The sequence below is a fragment of the Scyliorhinus canicula genome, chromosome 30, assembly GCF_902713615.1.
Source record: "Scyliorhinus canicula chromosome 30, sScyCan1.1, whole genome shotgun sequence".
In the NCBI taxonomy this organism is placed as follows: Eukaryota; Metazoa; Chordata; class Chondrichthyes; order Carcharhiniformes; family Scyliorhinidae; genus Scyliorhinus; species Scyliorhinus canicula.
The window spans coordinates 12,569,331-12,590,946 of record NC_052175.1 but is presented as its reverse complement, the minus strand read 5'-3'; the positions used below and the strand labels follow the sequence as shown (position 1 = coordinate 12,590,946).

General features: G+C 49.7%; 1 protein-coding gene across 2 annotated transcripts in view; it reads right to left on the bottom strand.

Annotated features, from left to right (window-relative positions):
* Positions 1-21,616, bottom strand: part of LOC119958653 (GA-binding protein subunit beta-1-like) — a 40,213-nt gene that overhangs the window by 15,706 nt on the left and 2,891 nt on the right. Inside the window, exons 3-6 of one of the 2 annotated variants that reach the window (XM_038787194.1) lie at positions 21,043-21,210; positions 15,777-15,971; positions 8,468-8,609; positions 3,666-3,779 (exon numbers count right to left, since the gene is read on the bottom strand). In XM_038787194.1, coding sequence (XP_038643122.1) covers positions 3,666-3,779; positions 8,468-8,609; positions 15,777-15,971; positions 21,043-21,210 — 619 coding nt within the window. The remainder of the gene's footprint in view (positions 1-3,665; positions 3,780-8,467; positions 8,610-15,776; positions 15,972-21,042; positions 21,211-21,616) is intronic. The other variant, XM_038787195.1, reaches the window with a different exon arrangement.

The window sequence follows — 21,616 nt, the reverse complement described above, 5'->3', positions numbered from 1 at the left end:
GTAGCATTGTGGATAGCACAATTGCTTCACAGCTCCAGGGTCCCAGGTTCGATTCCGGCTTGGGTCACTGTCTGTGCGTGGGTTTCCTCCGGGTGCTCCGGTTTCCTCCCACAGTCCAAAGATGTGCAGGTTAGGTGGATTGGCCATGATAAATTGCCCTTAGTGTCCGAAATTGCCCTTAGTGTTGGGTGGGGTTACTGGGTTATGGGGATCGGGTGGAGGTGTTGACCTTGGGTAGGGTGCTCTTTCCAGGAGCCGGTGCAGACTCGATGGGCCGAATGGCCTCCTTCTGCACTGTAAATTCTATGAAATTCAGTGGGAGATGGTGATGTATGGCAGTCGTGGGGCCCCGGCTAACGCTCCGAGGACGTGGATATTTACAATAGATACTCAGAAGTTAGAAGAGGCTTTAGTTCTACTAACTTCGCTGGAGTAACTATTGGTGTAACCCCGGCAGAACCATCCCAAGTTCGCGATTTAAATTGCACTTCAACATTGGTTCCCAGCGCGGGAAGATTGCCGAAAGGATTTAAGCGCTTCTGGGCATTTGCCATGCAAACCCTTATCCGTCATGTTTCAAGAGGTTTGCTCCAGCGCATCTTCGGGGTCCACGCTATGGCGGACACTGGGGAGCTCGGAAGTTGAGGCCCGACATTTCAAATCCGTATGGCTCTTCTTTTTTGTTTTCACAATAAAAAAGTTAACTTTAATTACAAAGATACTTTTAAAAAGTTTCAAATCATTTTTTTTTTTTTAATTTAGAGTACCCAATAATTTATTTATTTATTTCCAATTAAGGGACAATTTAGCCTGGCCAATCCACCCACCCTGCACATCTTTTGGGTTGTGGGGGCGAAACCCACGCAAACACGGGGAGAATGTGCAAACTGCACACGGACAGTGATCCAGGGGCGGGATTCGAACCCGGGTCCTCAGCGCCGTGAGGCAGCAACGCTAACTATTGTGCCACCGTGCTGCCCTTAAAAAGTTTCAAATCATAACTGCTGCCAGGTGGACTTCTTTATACACCTTTCATTCTCGTGAGCAGTGAAAAGAAAAAACTCGAGACACGGCAAAGTAATAAATACGCTAGTTACGGTTCAACACACTAAAAAATGAATAGGCTTTCATGAAGCAAGCATTAAGCTCAAAACTAACGCTATCACAAATGTTTATGCATGGTTATCTTGACACTATATTTCTTTAAAAAAAAAATTTTAGAGTACCCAATTCATTTTTTCCAATGAAGGGGCAATTTAGCGTGGCCAATCCACCCACCCAGCACATCTTTGGGTTGTGGGGGCGAAACCCACGCAGACACGGGGAGAATGTGCAAACTCCACACGGAGGGCCGGGATTGAACCTGGGACCTCGGCGCCGTGAGGCAGCAGGGCTAACCCACTGCCCCACCCTTTGACACTAACTCAAAGTCACAGAGGCTATGAGTTATTATTAAATTGTGCAAGCAGTGATTTTCCATTGAGCCGCACACGCGTTTCCCGCTAGATCATTTCTCTTAGGGGCAGCACGGTAGCATGGTGGTTAGCATAAATGCTTCACAGCTCCAGGGTCCCAGGTTCGATTCCCGGCTTGGGTCACTGTCTGTGCGGAGTCTGCACGTTCTCCCCGTGTCTGCGTGGGTTTCCTTCGGGTGCTCCGGTTTCCTCCCACAGTCCAAAGATGTGCGGGTTAGGTGGATTGGCCATGCTAAATTGCCCTTAGTGTCCTAAAAAGTAAGGTTAAGTGGGGGGGGGGTTGTTGGGTTACGGGTATAGGGTGGATACGTGGGTTTGAGTAGGGTGATCATTGCTCGGCAGAACATCGAGCGCCGAAGGGCCTGTTCTGTGCTGTACTGTTCTATGTTCACACCATTGATACTCCTTCCGTACCTTTAAACGTGGTTTTGATGGTGATGGATTGCTTTGCTATTACCACATCCACCTCAAAGATCTCTCCACCTGCGCTTTGTAGCTTAATGGCAGGTATGTCCTCGGCGACGCACTCCTCCCCTCGGCTCCTCCTTGCTCTCTCTTCTTCCCCCCCCCCCCTCGAGCTCCGACTCTCACTCCGTATGGCTCTTCTTGAGAGTTCCTCCTCTGAGGAGTCATGCGGACTCCAAACATTTACCCTGTCTCTCCCTCCACAGGTCTGACGGGCTTTCCCAGCAGTGGCTGTTTTTAATGTCAGATTTCTGGGACCCACAGTATTTTGCTTCCATGTTGATACAGCACAGCTGCTTTGTTTTGGAACATAGAACAGTACAGCACAGAACAGAACCTTCGGCCCTCGATGTTGTGCCGAGCATTGTCCGAAACCAAGACCAAGCTATCCCACTCCCTGTCGTTCTGGTGGGCTCCATGCGCCTATCCAATAACCGCTTGAAAGTTCCTAATGTGTCCGACTCCACTATCACAGCAGGCAGTCCATTCCACACCCTAACCACTCTCTGAGTAAAGAACCTACCTCGGACATCCCTCCTATATCTCCCACCCTGAACCTTATAGTTATGCCCCCTTGTAACAGCTACATCCACCCGTGTCTCTGAACGTCCACTCTATCTATCCCCCTCATCATCTTATAAACCTCTATTAAGTCGCCTCTCACCCTCCTCCGCTCCAAAGAGAAAAGCCCGAGCTCCCTCACAACCTTTCCTCATAAGACCTACCCTCCAATCCAAGCAGCATCCTGGTAAATCTTCTTTGCAACTTTTCCAATGCTTCCACATTGTTCCTTTTAGACGCAAAGGAGCCGTTAAGTCAACACTTGAACTCTTCCAGTGCCGTCACTATGACGCGGATGAGCGTGAAGTATTCACTTAAAATTTTTAAAAAAGGTTACTCTCATTTCTCAATTGGAGGGGGGTTGGGAAAGTCCTTGTGCAGGAGTCAGTAAAAGGCAGCACACAGAGGCAGCAAGCAATAAGGAAGGCAAACGGTAGGTTGGCCCTCATCGCAAGGGGGATTGGAGTACAGGGATAAAGATAGCCCGCGGGAATTTTGCAGACTTGGTGAGACCTCACCTGGGCCACAGGCGCAGAGCTTCGGAACCCCTTATCGAAGGACGCATCTGCCACGGCGGGAGTGCAATGGAGGCTCACCGGGTTAACCCCGAGGATGGCAGGATTTTCCCACGAGGCGAGGTGGAGGAAGATTGAGTTTTCGAAGAACGAGAGGGGGGTGACCTCATTGCAATTTACAAAATTCACACGGGCGGCGTCAGGGGTAGACGTAGGCGATACATTCCTCCCGCTGGCCGATGAGGCTAAACTCAGGGGGGGACACAATCTCGGGGGGTTAGGGGCAGGCCTTGTTTGAAGAGGGAGGCGGGGAAGGAAATTCTTCCCTCGGGAGGGGTGGTGAATCTTTGGGATTCTCTGTCCCAAGAGGGCGGTGGGATCAAGTTCAAAGGCCGCGAAATCCAGAGATTTCTGGAGACTGATGACATGCAGAGATGTGGAGACAGTGCGGGAAAGCGGGGCTGAGGTAGATGACTAGCCATGATCGAATCGAACAGCGGAGCAGGCTCCATGGGCCTATTCCTGTTCTGACGTGCATTTGAACTATACGCTTGCGCCCATTGAGGCAGCCAAGCTGGGGCAGAGAATATATAATTTTTAAAAGGTGCCAGGAAATTGGCACACTTTACGATACATTTGTGGAAATTACCTGCAGATCTGGGTGAATTTGATAGTGGCCCTGAAGCTTCAGCTAAAGCAGCCAGCGTAGCCAGTACTGAGGTTGTAGAGTTACCATACTGCACTGTGGATACACCAGATTCACCTGCAGAGGCAACGAGGGATTAGACTCAACACCAAAGAAACAGACACGAGCATCTAAGGATGGGAAATCAAGGGGGATTCAGATTCAGAAGAAAACACGAGAGGTTTGACCGTGCCCGGCAAATACACAGTGCTCGCATTACTGACGGGTCACAGGGAGCTGGAGAGAATCGCTGCAACGCCAGTGCTTGCCACGTCTCAAAATTATGTCACGGTGAACAGACTTTTTTTTTAAAAAGTCACAAATGACGAGGCAACGCCAGTTATTTCTCATTCTGGGGACTGACCCTTTTTGAGTCTTTGAAAAGGATGTGATTCAGGCTCCATTCGTTCTTCGGGATTTTTTTTGGGGGGGGGTGGGGACACAGAGCCACTGGAGGCGACAGATTTGATTGGGAGTCCGAACTGAGCCAGCAGCTCAGGTGGAGCAGCGACAGGGATGGGATTCCTGGCTGCAACTCTCAAGGACGAGGGTGGCGTTTGTGGGGAAGGGACTAAGCTGCCCGGCACTCTGCCCTCCGCTGGAACGCCCTTTTGAAAGGACCAAAGGTTACCTCACCGCCTGCTCGTCAAAACATTCTCCACTGCACAACAAACGAGCTGTCCCGCATTTGACTCAACACTTCACGGTAGCCACAGTGAGGAACACCGAGCCCAATAAGCAATCCGTTGTGAGCGGCACACTTTAAGGTAGATGCGATAAGTTATTTATCAGCAACGCGAGTGTCCTCTGCACACACACACACTCACACAGAGGGGAAACATTAACAAGGTTTCATTCTCCTTCTCTCTACAGATGCTGCCCCAACCTGTGGAGGGCGTTTACGGGGCTGCACGGTAGCATAGTGGTTAGCACAGTTGCTTCACAGCTCCAGGGTCCCAGGTTCGATTCCCGGCTTGGGTCACTGACTGTGCGGAGTCTGCACGTCCTCCCCGTGTCTGCGTGGGTTTCCTCCTCCGGTTTCCTCCCACAGTCCAAAGATGTGCAGGTTAGATGGATTGGCCGTGCTAAATTGCCCCTTAGTGTCCAAGAAGGTTAGGTGGGTTTGCTGGGTTACGGGGATAGGGTGGAGATGTGGGCTTAAGTGGGGTGCTCTTTCTTAAGGGCCGGTGCAGACTCGATGGGCCGAATGGCATTGTAAATTGCACAATTTCTGGGACCTTGCGGATCTGCATGGCTTGGAGAAAGTGATTTGGCCCCGGCTATCGCTGGGGGAGTTCCTGAAACCTCTGTGAATGTCAAGGCAGACACACACTTCCACACACATGCGCACAAATTCTCTCTTACAATTACATTACAAAAAGACATTAAAGTGGACAAGTCGGGGCAGCACGGTGGCACAGTGGTTAGCATTGTTGCCTACGGCGCGGAGGACCCGGGTTCGAATCCCGGCCCTGGGTCACTGTCCGTGTGGAGTTTGCACATTCTTCCCGTGTCTGCGTGGGTTTCGCCCCCACAACCCAAAAGATGTGCAGGATAGGTGGATTGGCCACACTAAATTGCCCCTTAATTGGAAAAAATAATTGGGTACTCTAAATTTACAAAAAACAAAAAAAAACAAAAAAAAGTGGACAAGTCCCCAGGACCGGATGGGATCTATCCCAGGTTACTGAGGGAAGCGAGGGTCGAAATAGCTGGGGCCTTAACAGATATCTTTGCAGCATCCTTGAGCACGGGTGAGGTCCTGGAGGACTGGAGAATTGCTAATGTTGTCCCTTTGTTTTAGAAGGGTAGCAGGGATAATCCAGGGAATTATAGACCTGTGAACTTGACGTCAGTGGTAGGCAAACTGTTGGAGAAGATACTGAGGGATAGGATCTATTCACATCTGGAAGAAAATAGACTTATCAGTGATAGGCAGCATGGTTTTGTGCAGGGAAGTTCATGTCTTACAAACCTAATAGAATTCTTTGAGGAAGTGACAGTTAATTGATGAGGGAAGGGCTGTAGATGTTGTATACATGGACTTTAGTAAGGCGTTTGATAAGGTTTCCCATGGCAGGTTGATGGAAAAAGTGAAGTCGTATGGGGTTCAGGGTGTACTAGCTAGATGGATAAAGAACTGGCTGGGCAACAGGAGACAGAGAGTAGTGGAAGGGAGTGTCTCAAAATGGGGAAAGGTGACTAGTGGTGTTCCACAGGGATCCGAGCAAGGACCACTGTTGTTTGTGATCTACATAAATGACCTGGAGGAAGGTATAGGTGGTCTGATTAGCAAGTTCGCAGATTATACTAAGATTGGTGGAGTTGCAGATAGCGAGGAGGACTGTCAGAGAATACAACAAAATATAGATAGATTGGAGAGTTGGGCAGAGAAATGGCAGATGGAGTTCAATCCAGGCAAATGCAAGGTGATGCATTTTGGAAGATCAAATTCAAGAGCGGACTATATGGTCAATGGAAGGGTCTTGGGGAAAATTGATGTGCAGAGAGATTTGGGAGTTCAGGTCCATTGTACCCTGAAGGTGGCAACGCAGGTTGATAGAGTGGTCAAGAAGGCATACAGCATGCTTGCCTTCATCGGACGGGGTCTTGATTTACAAGAGTTGGCAGGTCATGTTACAGTTGTATAGGACTTTGGTTCGGCCACATTTGGAATACTGCGTGCAGTTCTGGTCGCCACATTACCAGAAGGATGTGGATGCCTTGGAGAGGGTGCAGAGGAGGTTCACCAGGATGTTGCCTGGTATGGAGGGTGCTAGCTATGAAGAAAGGTTGAGTAGATTAGGATTGTTTTCGTTGGAAAGACGGAGGTTGAGGGGGGACCTGATTGAGGTCTACAAAATTATGAGAGGTATGGACAGGGTGGATAGCAACAAGCTTTTCCCAAGAGTGGGGGTGTCAGTTACAAGGGGTCACGATTTCAAGGTGAGAGGGGGAAGGTTTAAGGGAGATATGTGTGGAAAGTTTTTTACGCAGAGGGTGGTGGGTGCCTGGAACGCTTTACCAGCAGAGGTGGTAGAGGCGGGCACGATAGTGTCATTTAAGAAGCATCTAGACAGGTATATGAATGGGTGGCAACAGAGGGAAGTAGACCTTGTAAAATAGGAGACAGGTTTAGATAAAGGATTTGGATTAGCGCAGGTTGGGAGGGCCGAAGGGCCTGTTCCTGTGCTGTCATTTTCTTTGTTCTTTGTAATTCGCAACCAGGGTCACTCGGCGATTCAATAACATTATTACACAGGCCAATACCTTTGGAAATCAAGGCCATTTTTCAGTGGAAAACACAGTTCAGTGACTTGCATCCGAACCAGTATAAACAAGCAATTGTCCTTCCATCCTGTTGATGCGAGTGACATTCCATTAAAGAGGATAGGTGCCACAAGTGACAAGAATATAAGCACTCCCGTTAAAAAGGAAACATTGGTTATGGCCTCCCCTTCCTCTCTCCCTGGAGCACTGCGGTGGTTCACAAGGTCACAGAAGGGTCTCAGGCACCTTGATCTCTGCCCAGCTAGGTGATCTCACGATGGGCGGCAATGGAGACGGCCCCCCATTGGCAGAGTACGAGTGGCGACGAGGATGGAAGGGCCAAAACGCACACAGATCGGCTCCTACCGGAAAGCCAGTGTGTTTGGGCGGTACTCGGCTCAGCCACCGCTGCCGGTTAGCACCCCAGGAATCCGCCAATCCGAACAATGTTCCTTTGACCGCGTGGGAGGGCACTGCAGCCGAATATTTCAGAAGCTGGCCGGGGTGGGGTCAACTACAATGTGACAGCTACGATAAAGGGGTGACGGTATTAATTGCCTTTTGATCACGTGCCCCTCTCCTGAGTTTATCTCTTGTTTATTGATTTTCAAACGGACATAGAAGTCAGGGACAGCTGGGACACTGGGTTGATTTGGAGGGCACCTCCGTGTCTTAGAACATAGAACAGTACAGCATAGAACAGGCCCTTCGGCCCTCAATGTTGTGCCGAGCCATGATCACCCTACTCAAACCCACGTATCCACCCTATACCCGTAACCCAACAACCCCCCCCTTAACCTTACTTTTATTAGGACACTACGGGCAATTTAGCATGGCCAATCCACCTAACCCGCACATCTTTGGACTGTGGGAGGAAACCGGAGCACCCGGAGGAAACCCACGCACACAGGGGGAGGACGTGCAGACTCCACACAGACAGTGACCCAGCCGGGAATCGAACCTGGGACCCTGGAGCTGTGAAGCATTTATGCTAACCACCATGCTACCCTGCTGTCTTGGTTTGGGTTTCACCAGCTGGCTTGGATCGTCTTAACGGTCTGTACCTACCGTACCGGTGCAACAGGGCGGGGTGGGGGGGAAGATTACTCAGCATCGAACTGTTGCTTAACCTGTCCTGGAAGTGTTTGCACAGGCTGTCTTTTGAAAACGGACACGCAGTATGAAGGTAAATCCAGGGCGAGACGGGAAGGATCTGCTGGCAAAGTCCCGAGGGCGAGGTTACCCTCGTCAATTCTTCTACCTGGCAAGCAGCACCGAGTAGACCAGCGACGCCAAACGCTTGACACCGGCTAACTCGGCACAGGCAACGCAGACCTACCGATAGCAATCGCAAGGAGGAGGGTGACGCAATCAGTCCACCCGCCGCCGAGCGGTAATAAACCCACGATTGCCCCGTTGCGGAATCCAGCGACAGCATCTTTTCTCCATCAGCCCCTTTTGAGAGAAGCCCCCCCACCCCGCTCCGATATACACACCTGAGGTTGTTTTGGTTGACGTTGACGAGACCAGCCCCGCGAGGTTCATTACCCCCGCGGGTGAAATGATGAACTGAGGCGTGGCGACAGCGCCCGAATTCGTCCTCTCTGGGTTGGTGTTCACTTGGTTCTGCATGGCTTCCTGCGAACGGCACAAAGTGAATCATTTACAGGGCGGAAGGAGGGGGGGGGGCGCTGCCGGCAAGGTACTCAAACAGGGTCAACACCTCCGGGGTTGCAAGGCGGCATGTTGAGCAATCCAGGCCCCTTAACAGGATGGCGAATACCGAGACACTTTGATCCAACTTTACATCATTTAAATACTCTTTTGATTGTGATGTCACTTTATATGCAAGAAATTAACGGGCTGTAACGGGGGCAACACGGTAGCATGGTGGTTAGCATAAATGCTTCACAGCTCCAGGGTCCCAGGTTCGATTCCCGGCTTGGGTCACTGTCTGTGCGGAGTCCGCACGTGTCTGCGTGGGTTTCCTCCGGGTGCTCCGGTTTCCTCCCACAGTCCAAAGATGTGCGGGTTAGGTGGATTGGCCATGCTAAATTGCCCGTAGTGTCCTAATAAAAGTAAGGTTAAGGGGGGGGTTATTGGGTTACGGGTATAGGGTGGATACGTGGGTTTGAGTAGGGTGATCATGGCTCGGCACAACATCAAGGGCCGAAGGGCCTGTTCTGTGCTGTACTGTTCTATGTTCTATTTGTCACCCTGTTTGATTTTATGTTATGTTACGTTCCAGGGGCGAGGGACGTCAGTTACAGATTGGAGAAGTTAGGAATGTTTTCCTTGGGAGATGGGATAGAGATGTTCGAAATCATGAGGGGTGCGGACAGAGCGCACAGGGACAAACTGTTCTCAGCGGCCAGCCAAAGGATCGAGAACGAGAAGGCCCAGATTGAAATTAATCAGCAAAAGCAATGCGAGGAAGGGCTTTTTAAAAAAAAAATAATCACAGCGAGTGGTTAGGGTTTGGAATGCGCGGCAGGTTCAATTGAAACGTTCAGAAAGGGACTGTCGTCCGAAAAGGAAGAATGCGCAGGTCGACAGGGAGAGAGGGCGGCAGAAAGGAACCCCAGGGCATTGCTGATTCGGAGGGCCGGTGAATTCACGATGGCCCGAATGGCCTCCTTCTGGGCTGTAACGATTCTGTGACTCAAAACTGGAACATGCCAAGCTTCAGGAAATGCTGGGCGCCGACACAGAGAGTATCCACCTCAGCACCAGCATTCCTCACAAGAGCCAAAAGCAAAGCTTCTAATATACGTGGACGGCATAGTGGTTAGCAGCGGCAGAGGACCTGGGTCACTGTCTGTGCGGAGTCTGCACATCCTCCCGGTGTGTGCGTGGGTTTCCTCCGGGTGCTCCGAATTTCCTCCCACAGTCCAAAGATGTGCAGGTTAGGTGGATTGGCCGTGCTAAATTGTCCTTAGTGTCCAGGGATGAACAGGTTAAGGTGAGGGGATAGGGTGGGGGTGGGCCTAGGTAGGGTTGTTCTTTCAGAGGGCTGCCGCACACTCAATGGGCCGAATGGCCTCCTTCTGCACTGGAGGGATTCTATGGTACTAAAATATTACATGGTTTTTTCAAGCACAGAAACAGGCCCTTCAGTCCATTCCACTGTTTACTCTCCACATGAGCCTCCTCCTGTCCTCCTTCACCCAACCTACTAGCACGCCCTTCAATTCCTTTCTCCCCTCCCCCCTAGTGCTTATCTAGCTTCTCCTTAAATTGCTATCTGCCTCAACCTCATTGTATGGTAGCAATTCCAACACTCTCACCACAATCTGGGTAAAGAAACGTCGCCTGAGATTTGTTATTGACTACAAGCAGACCTCACCTTTACAACATCAGTGAACCAGATGGGTTTCGACAATGGTTTAAGACTTTTGCATTCCAGATATTTTATTCCATCGCCTACTGTGGTGGGATTCAAACCCGGGACCCCAGGTCATTATCCTGGGTCTAGCGACAGTGCCACTCTGCCACCGCCTCCCCACCGTAACATTGCGGGCAAATCGTTTCCGACTTACCAACTTATGACAGGGTTTGCGTTGTCACCCCAGGACTGCCTGGATCGCACGTAGGAGACCCATGGGTTTACGCCCATCAAATCAAAGCCCTCGATTAGGTCAACCCTCAACTTTCTAAAGGTTATAGAACCCCAACAGTGCAGAAGGAGGCCATTCGGCCCATCGAGTCTGCACCCGCCCTTAGAAAGAGCACTCCTCTTAAGCCCATGTCTCCACCCTATCCCCGTGACCTCACCTAACCTTTTGGACACTAAGGGACAATTTAGCATGGCCAATCCACCTAACCTGTAAATCTTTGGACACTAAGGGACAATTTAGCATGGCCAATCCACCTAACCTGTAAATCTTTGGACACTAAGGGACAATTTAGCATTGGCAATCCACCTAACCCGCACATCTTTGGACACTAAGGGACAATTTAGCACGGCCAATCCACCTAACCTGTGCATCTTTGGACACTAAGGGACAATTTAGCACGGCCAATCCACCTAACCTGCACATCTTTGGACACTAAGGGACAATTTAGCACGGCCAATCCACCTAACCTGCACATCTTTGACCTGTGGGAGGAAACCGGAGCACCCGGAGGGAACCCACGCAGGTACGGGGAGAACGTGCAGACGCCGCACAGACGGGAATCGAACCCGGGTCCCTGGAGGTGTGAAGCAGCAGTGCTAACCCGTTGCGGCGCCGTGGTTGCCTCCAATAACGGGGCAGCACGGTAGCATGGTGGTTAGCATCAATGCTTCGCAGCTCCAGGGTCCCAGGTTCGATTCCCGGCTGGGTCACTGTCTGTGCGGAGTCTGCACGTCCTCCCCGTGTGTGCGTGGGTTTCCTCCGGGTGCTCTGGTTTCCTCCCACAGTCCAAAGATGTGCGGGTTGGGTGGATTGGCCGTGATAAATTGCCCGTAGTGTCCTAAAAAGTAAGGTTAAGGGGGGGTTGTTGGGTTACGGGTATAGGGTGGATACGTGGGTTTGAGTAGGGTGATCATGGCTCGGCACAACATCGAGGGCCGAAGGGCCTGTTCTGTGCTGTACTGTTCTATGTTCTAACCTGCAGTCACGGACAGGTTTCGAAGCCCTTCCCGTTTTCTCATTCACCCAGATCAATAAACCCCAGTCCCCTTCCAAATTCCCCCACCCCTACACACATCGTGTAAACATCGTCCCTGCATCCAACCAACCAACCCTATTGGAATTTTAAAGACCTCCATCAGGTCACCCCCTCAGTCTTCTCTTTTCTAGGGAAAAGAGCCCCAGCCCCCTTCAATTTCTGTTAATAGGGTAAGAAACATTTGTGACAACTGAAATTCAAGACGCTTTAGCGTTGAAGTGAATGCTCAGAGTAATGTTTCATTGAATCCACATGATCATTAACAGGCTGAACAAAGTCTACCAGACCTGGCTCAGGAATCTGGATGGTGACGTTAGCGAGGGCACAGCTGGGCTGCAGATGTTACGATGTCGCTTCAGTTATTATGCCTAATTGCTGAGCTGCAATACCGAGGCCACAGAATGCACTCGGGAGCTATTTTTGAAAACACACTTACAGGGAGCGAGCGGAACATCTCGAGCAAGCTGGAGGGGCTCCTTGATGGATGATGAGAGTCGTTTGAGATCATGGGAGCGTCCGCGAATCGCTGTCTTTTTAATGAACTTAATTAACTTCCCAGGTTCATTTTAAACAAGGTTACTGAATCCTGGCAGATCAGATTTCCGCCAATATCCCGGCAGAAAACAGAGAATGTGCAAACGATGGGCTGGCTCAGGTTGCACTGCGACGGGCAATTGGGCACATTTGCAGCAATGTACATCTCAATTATCTATCCTGCAGGAAATCATTATATTAAAGTAACAGTGGACATTATCCAGTTACCCACAAACACTGTACCTACCCAGTGCCCCAGCGCTCCCCCCACCCCCCGCACACGGCTATATCATTCAAAATCTTCTCAATGTGCGCAGCTGTTCTATAACCTCCTGTTGTCAAAATGCCAGGTCACATATTTACATAGAAAGATGAAAACAGGAGCAGGAGGAAGTGGCCATTCGGCCCTTCGAGCCTGCTCCGCCATTCGTTACGATCATGGCTGATCATCAAGTTCAATACCCTGACCCCCCCCCCAATTATCCCTCGATCCCTTTAGCCCCAAGAGCTCTATCTAATTCCTTCTTGAAATTACACAACGCTTGGCCTCAACTACTTTCTGTGGTCGCGAATTCCACAGATTCACCGCTCTCTGGGTGAAGAAATTTCTCCTCACCTCAGTCCTACAAGGTTTAATCCTTATCCTCAAACTTTGACCCCCTAGTTCTGGACTCCCCCGACCATCGGGAACATTCTTTCTGAATCTACCCTATCTAATCCGGGTAGAATTTTATACGTTTCTATGAGATCCCCTCTCACTCTTCTTTTTTAAATATTATTTTAAATATACCCAAATATTATTTTTCCAATTAAAGGGCAATTTAGCGTGTCCAATCCACCTACCCGGCACATCTTTGGGTTGTGGGGGCGAAACCCACGCAGACACGGGGAGAATGTGCAGACTCCACACGGACAGTTGTAGCCACTGTAGCCACCTAAAATGGACACTGAACTAAACAAAATGGAGAATTGCTAAGACTGCAGGGAAAAGCAGTTTAGCCAAGGCAGCAGCCTGCAAACACTCATTAGCATTCTGCAAGCAGCAAAACTAGTTTCTGGCCAGGTGGAAGATCTCAAACCAAAGGTGTTAATAGCAAAACGCTTTGCATATTAATGAGGCAGTCCAGATCTGGGCACACACAATGGCAACATTTGGGTTTGAATAGATACTTTAAGTGGATGTCCAGACAGAGCGGCACCAGAAGTATCCACTATAGAAACCGCCCCCACCATCGAGAAAGACCCTCACATTGGAGGAATTCAAAAGATATCGATTGGGAGCGATCCAATCGATACCTGAAGGTAAAGCCCGCCCAGGAAAAGGCAAGGACATTGGGGACCCCTATAAAAGATAGACCCCCACCCATGGTCCTGTCTGTTGTTTTGTGCTCCGGCTTGAGCTGTTGTTTCGTGCTCCAGCTTTGACCAAGAACTCCAACCTGTATCCTGACTCCAGCCGTTGAGCACCAGCCGCCGAACCGTAAGTGCCAATACGACGCTCGCTACGCGAACCAGGCTCTCTAGACCCCCAGTGACCAGCACGCTCTCTGAAGGTTGCAGACCAAGATCAGAACGAAGGCCTCGCTCCCTGACCTTGCCTGTTCCTGTTTAGTTAAGTATTCTGATCGCTTAGTTTAGTCATAGCTTAGTCCCTTAGCGTGTGCATGCGTATTATTATAATTGTATAATAAATATTGATCGTTTGGAACTTACTAATCGGTGTATCGTTTTATTACTTTGAACCTGACCTTGGAATATTTGTGAGGTGTCTAGATACGGCACCTGGCGACTCCCGAGCTGAAAATACATACATAGAGCCTAGCAGTGTTAAGCACACGGCCTTTAAACGGAGGCGTGTTAATACACTCCAATAAATGCGTTTTACACCCATAGTAAAACGTGCAACACAGTGACCCAGAGCCGGGATTCGAACCCGGGTCCTCAGCGCCGCAGTCCCAGTGCTAAACACTGCGATATGTGCCGCCCTCCCTCTCACTCTTCTAGACTCCAATGAATATAATCCTAACTGACTTAGTCTCTCCTCATATGACAGTCCCGCCATCCCAGGAATCAGCCGGGTAAACCTTCGCTGCGCTCCCTCGAGAGCAAGAACATCCTTCCTCAGATAAGGACACCAAAACTGCACACAGTACTCCAGCTGTGACCTCACCAATGCCATATACAATTGCAGTAAAATATCCCTATTCCTGTACTCAAATCCTCTCGCTATGAAGGCCAACATACCATTTGCCTTCTTTACTGCCTGCTGTAGCTGCTTACTTTCAGCAACTAATGCACGAGGACAGCAAGGTCTCGCTGTGTATCCACCTCCCAATTTAAGTCAATAGTGAATAATGACTGTCGGCTTATAGAAACGTTTCCAAAAGAAACCTTGTATGTAAACAATTGTCGGTCACAATTCGGTTGTCGGTTCTATTCGCTAGGTGGAATGGGTTTGACCTGGATAACATGCTCATCAACCGGTCACGATAAACACCAAGAGTCAGTAAGTATAGAACTCGCTGATATCTATTCTAAAGGACTCACTACTGAAGACTCACACTTCAAGGAGCCATTTATTTCCCCTCCAGTTTACTCCACTTCTTTCCAGGGTGCAGCTCCCCCCGCTTCCCTGAAGTACCGAATCCACTCTCCCTCGATTAGGTCAATCAGTGAAAGTGTCCACGAGGCTGTCAAAGCGGACCGTGACGCCTCGGTTAATGTCATCTCCCAGCTCAGCTGGACTGCCAATTGGGTGGCACGGTAGCACAGTGGTTAGCACTGTTGCTTCACAGCTCCAGGGCCCCAGGTTCGATTCCCGGCTTGGGTCTCTGACTGTGCGGAGTCTGCACGTTCTCCCCGTGTCTGCGTGGGTTTCCTCCGGGCGCTCCGGTTTCCTCCCACAAGTCCCGAAAGACGAGCTTGTTAGGTGAATTGGACATTCTGAATTCTCCCTCAGTGTACCCGAACAGGCACCGGAGTGTGGTGACTAGGGGCTTTTCACAGTAACTTCATTGCAGTGTTTTAAAAAAAATAAATTTAGAGTACCCAATTCATTTTTTTCCAATTAAGGGGCAATTTAGTGTGGCCAATTCACCTAGCCTGCACATCTTTGGGTTGTGGGGGCGAAACCCACGCAAACACGGGGAGAAGGTGCAAACTCCACACGGACAGTGACCCAGAGCCGGGATCGAACCTGGGACCTCGGCGCCGTGAGGCTGCAGTGCTAACCCACTGCGCCACCGTGCAGCCCTGACTTTATTGCAGTGTTAATGTAAGCCTACTTGTGACAATAAAGATTATTATAGGGGCATGATCTTTGGCTGATTCTCTTCATCGCCAACATGGGGGCCACTATGGTGTTCCAATCGCCACTCTCACAGAGCGACGTCTGATGTTTTACACTGAAGTTTTGAAGTGCCTCCCAGCAGCTCGAGGATCTGAAAGACACTCTGAAGACCCAAGTTTTGCCCCTTCCCGTCTGACCCACAACGTCTTACTCTTCACCCCCACAAACCCTCCTGGTAAATTGGAACCCTAAATAGCAACCCCCAGCTCCCATAACATTCACAATCACTCCGGAACCCGAGTCACTAAAAAAAGCGTCTCCCTGCTTACCTGCAATATTCCCACCAGTTCCGGGTTGTGCTTGTCAAGGGCGACGTCGAAGGCGTTTTTATCGAATTTGCTCAAAGCGTGAACGTCGGCCCCATATTTTAACAAAATCTCCACCACCTCGCGGTGGTCGTGTTCCACCGCCCAGTGCAGAGCCGTCATCTTCAACATGTCCTTAGCATTTATGTCCGCGTTGTTCTGCGTCAGGGGGGAGGGGAAAGAGAAAAAGAAACAGCGTTTTTACAGAGTCAAATCAACGAGGCAGCCTGCATTCACCCGCGTCTCGGAGACTGAAGCAACGTCTGGTGACCGGGGAGGACAGGAGCAGGCCCTTGTGCCCGTTCCGCCTTTCACTTCGATCGTGGTTCATCAACTCGGTTTACCCGCCTTTGCTTAATATCCTCAGACAGCCCTACCCAACAAAAATCCACCCATCTCAGCCCTGAACGTTTTATTTCCCTCAGCATCCACAGTAAGGGTTAAAATCCTGGGTTCGTTTGTGTGTGTGTGTGTGTGAGAGACTGCTGCGGTCATGTTTTTAACGTATCTCAACTTGAAAGGCAAGTATACTTTGGGAGCAATTTTTTTTTTTTTAATTTTAGATTACCCAATTATGTTTTTCTATTAAGGGGTAATTTAGCGTGGCCAATCCACCTACTCTGCACATTTTTGGGTTGTGGGGGCGAAACCCACGCAGACACGGGGAGAATGTGCAAACTCCACACGGACAGTGACCCAGAGCCGGGATCGAACCTGGGACCTCAGCGCCGTGAGGCGGTTGTGCTAACCACTAGGCCACCGTGCTGCCCCTTTGGGAGCAATTAAAAAGCTTGGGCGAATGGAATTTGGTTTTGATCAAGGGGATTCCCTGCGGAATTAATTAGGTTCCAGCTCGGCAAGTTGATGTCGTTGCCGGGTGGAGCCCAGTCGTCGGGCATTTTGAGAAGGCAGTTCAACTGAGCTGAACGAGGCCGGGTTCAGACGTTGAGCAGTTTTGCTCTCCCCGCAGTTCAGTTAAAAGAGATTAACGGCCTTTGAAGCAGTGCAGACTTGCCTGAGGACAAGGGGGAGCTGAAACAAGCGGAGAAACGTCTACTGAAGATGTACGGCCAGAGTTTCTGCATGGGCCTGACAGGGGTCAGATCTTTTCTTTAAAGCAGTGGCAAGAGATCGCTCTTTCTCAAAGAACATCTTCGTAAAGCAAGTATTCCTGGGTGCCAGTGATATTTAATAGTGAGAGCCGAGACAGTTTTCTTCCTTGTTGTTTAAGTGGGAATAAAGATAGCAGTTAAGGGTATTCCATTCATGGGGTGTGTAAGCTATTTTCTGGTGTGATGTGGAAGATTTTAATACTGTGTTAGCAATAAAGTTTGTTTTAATATACCATATTCCTATTTCTTGTGTAATCACATCTTGAGCGAGGTATCCTTTCCTCACAGTCTTCCAACATTAAAATGAACTATTGGGTTTCTGTCCAGTATCCTGGCCCCTGTTGGGGTCTGGTCATAATACCTATCAAATCGCTTCACTGTTTTAAACACCTCAGTTAGCTCATACAGCAACCCAAGTTTATGGAACCAGTTTTCATAATTTAATTGTTGAGCCTGGAGAGGAAAACAAAGGTAGTTTTAAGGGAATTAGATTTAGAGTCATAGAGTCGTACAGGGCAGGAAAGGCCCTTCTTCCTATCGAGTGTGCACCAGTAATAACTAATAACCAGTAATAACTAAGGGGCAGCAGGGTAGCATGGTGGTTAGCATAAATGCTTCACAGCTCCAGGGTCCCAGGTTCGATTCCCGGCTGGGTCACTGTCTGTGTGGAGTCTGCACGTCCTCCCCCTGTGTGCGTGGGTTTCCTCCGGGTGCTCCGGTTTCCTCCCACAGTCCAAAGATGTGCGGGTTAGGTGGATTGGCCATGCTAAATTGCCCGTAGTGTCCTAATAAAAGTAAGGTTAAGGGGGGGTTGTTGGGTTACAGGTATAGGGTGGATACGTGGGTTTGAGTAGGGTGATCATGGCTCGGCACAACATTGAGGGCCGAAGGGCCTGTTCTGTGCTGTACTGTTCTATATCTATATCTATATCTAATCCCGCACTAATCCCACTTATCAGCACTTGTCCCATATCCTAGGATGTATATTGGTAAGCATTAGAAATAAGGTCTAGTTTTAAATGTGGTCAATTTCATGTTTCTGAGCCTGGAAGGGTAAAACCGATAGTTAGATTCATGTTGAACAAAGGTGTTTGGACATGTGAAGGGTTGGTTAAGTTCCAACTGTGTTTCTATCGTGCTTAGAGAGGACTATGGCATGAAGAATAAATAGTAGAAGAAAGACGTTACTTAGCAACAGGAGGCCACTTTCCAAGGGGGAAGGGCTTTCTTAGTTTTAACTGGAAGCCAGAGCAGTTGGAGGCAGGACCTCGGGCAGTGAACATCTCTTCATCCTGCCAGAAGAAAGATGGGACAGGATGTAAGCTGCCAAGAGGCGGGCAGACTTCCTGAAGTACAAGTTACAACCAGGGAATAGGGACAGAAAGAACATTTACGACACCCAAAGTTAAAAGAACAGAGACCAAGATATTGCTCAGAAGAATTCAAGGAAGTGTTGAGTTAGAGAGACAACTGAAGTAACTAGATTTAAAGTAGGAAAGCAGACTTCAGAGGTAGATGAAACGTTTGATGTCATTTTAATACAGTCTGGGAATCGAGAATTAAAGCATTTGCGAGCAGTTTGCATAGCAGGCATGATGAAGAAATCCTAAAGGGGTTGGTGTAAAATCCTGGATTGGATTTGCTGTTAAAAGTGGGGTGGAAGCTTTGTTTAAACGTGTTATTTGAAAAAACCTTGTCTGGATTTTGGAATACAAACCACCAAAGGAAAGTGTACTTATGAGAGGAGATTTTCAAGTGTGTTTTTGGGCGTGGAGCTTGGTAACTCTCACGTGACAATCATCTGGGCGGATTCTGCAGAGACAGTAGTGTGGATGAGCAGAGAGATCTCGGTGTCCATGTACATAGATCCCTGAAAGTTGCCACCCAGGTTGAGAGGGTTGTCAAGCAGGCGTACGGTGTGTTAGCTTTTATTGGTAGAGGGATTGAGTTTCGGAGCCATGAGGTCATGTTGCAGCTGTACAAAACTCTGGTGTGGCCGCATTTGGAGTATTGTGTGCACCTCCGGTCGCCGCATTATAGGAAGGATGTGGAAGTATTGGAAAGGGTGCAGAGGAGATTTACCAGGATGCTGCCTGGTATGGAGGGAAGATCTTATGAGGGAAGGCTGAGGAACTTGAGGCTGTTTTCGTTAGAGACAAGGTTAAGAGGTGACTTAATTGAGGCATACAAGATGATCCGAGGATTAGGTAGGGTGGACAGTGAGAGCCTTTTTCCTTGGATGGTGATATCTAGCACGAGGGGACATAGCTTTAAATTGAGGGGAGATAGATATAGGACAGATGTCAGAGGGAGGTTCTTTACTCAGAGTAGTAAGGGTGTGGAATGCCCTGCCTGCAACAGTAGTGGACTCGCCAACATTAAGGGCATTTAAATGGTCATTGGATAGACATATGGATGATAAGGGAATAGTGCAGATGGGATTTAAAGTGGTTTCACAGGTCGGTCGGTGCAACATCGAGGGCCGAAGGGCCTGTACTGCGCTGTAATGTTCTATGTTCTACAGCCGCTTGGGGTTCAGGCTGGAAAGTGTATTTGCCCAGTTAGCTTCTATGCTTAAAACGGATAGTGTGTTAATGAGACCATTGTAGAAAGATGTACTTTGAAATCCATGTTAATCCCAAACACCTGTGAATAATTGTTAAGCCAAGGGGGGAGCATTGGGTACTCTAAAATTTAGAGTACTCAATTATTTTTTTCCCCCAAGGGGCAATTTAGCGCGGCCAATCCACCTACCCTGCACATCTTTGGGTTGTGGGGGCGAAACCCACGCAGACACGGGGAGAATGTGCAGACTCCACACGGCAAGTGACCCAGGGCCGGGATTCGAACCCGGGTCCTTGGCGGCGTAGCCTATCTGCAGCTTCAAAGACCGTGACCAAGTCATTCATTCCTCAGGCTTTCTGACGTAACGAGAGCAGGGCCTAACGAACCTTGTTTAAGTTTTCCTGATGGATAGAATCTTTCAGCATTGGCGTCGCTCTTTTTTCGGCGGGCAGCGCGGTGGGGCAGTGGGTTAGGCCTGCTGCCTCACGGCGCCGAGGTCCCAGGTTCGATCCCGGCCCTGGGTCACTGACCGTGTGCACATTCTCCCCGTGTTTGCGTGGATTTCGCCCCCGGAACCCAAAGATATGCAGGGTAGGTGGAATGGCCATGCTCAATTGCCCCTTAATTGGATAGAATTAATTGGGTACCCTAAATTTATTTTCGAAAAAAGTTTATTTTCTAATCGCCCTGGAGTTTTACGCAACCTGGAGCCCCCAAACTATTTTCGGCAAGACGAAATGTGGTCTGCCCACGGTCAGATGCCAGTTAAGCGTCGCCTTTTCTTGTTTTTCAATTCCACCTCTCTAGAAAGGAACCCCTGTGCCAGGTCTGCTTTCTCTTAACGGCCTTATTAACCTGCCCTGCGGGCGAGCCCTTAGTTAATGTTTGGGGCAGCACGGTAACACAGTGGTTAGCACTGTCGCTTCACATGGCCAGGGGTCCCAGGTTCGATTCCCGGCTTGGGTCACTGTCTATGTGGAGTCCGCACGTTCTCCCCGTGTCTGCATGGGTTTCCTCCGGGTGCTCCGGTTTCCTCCCACAAGTCCCGAAAGACGTGCTTGTTGGGTGAATTGGACATTCTGAATTCTCCCTCGCGTGTACCCCAACAGGCGCCGGAATGTGGCGACGAGGGGCTCTTCACAGTAACTTCATTGCAGTGTTAATGTCAGCCTACTTGTGACAATAATAAAGATCATTATTATTTTTAGTGACGTACCTCCCACCCCAGGTTAAAATGCAACCAGCTGACGAGTCAGCCCAACATCGCCTCTTTGCGAATAGGTTTAGCAGCTGTGCCCCCATCAACCATCCTGCGAGGGAGCACCCAGCTTGGAGCGGAGGAAGATGGGGCTGGTAACACATACTTGATGCTGAGGAACAGGAGCGGCAGGAGATCAAACGGATCTTCTGGGTGCTTGGCTGACCTGCCTCGGCATTGCCAAGGGCGGCGGTTTGGTTTTGGCTGAGGGGACACCGCGGTCCTGACCTTCTTGTTTGTTTGTTCAAAAATCAAGGCCGGGGCTCTCGTGGACAGACTTCTACCGGGAGATTACCCTGATCAACAGCTCCACGATGTTGGCGTGGCCCTCGGCTGCTGCCATGTGTAGCGGCGTCCTGTCGACTTTGGTTCGGGCGTCCCGGCTAACTCCTGCTCGGAGGAGGACTTCTGCAGTGGAGTAATGGCCATATTGGGCTGCAAGGTGAAGAGGAGATGTGCCGAGCTGGGGGGGGGGGGAAAGAGGAGAACGATACATCAAATTTCATTACAGCGAGACACGCCCAGAGATAAATGGTGCAATCTGGCGGGGTGCACCTCCAACAGCGTTTACTAGAATAGATCAACTTTGCTACGTGAGGATTGCCGTGTTTAAAGAAAGTTCACTTTCTCCCTTCCAATCTTGCTGGGAAAGTAGCTCACAAACACCCAGCCATTATTCCTGTAGTGCCCATCCTGGGGTGACCGTCAATTCAACCACAGAGGGCGGAACAGGAAGACGCCCATCCCAGCCCACACCTGACTGAATTCCTTGGTCGGACGTGGACAATGCTGGCGAGATCATATTTATTTATTTCCCATTGCCGTTTGGCCACGAGGGTGTTGGTGTAGAGCAGGGGGTAAATAGAGCA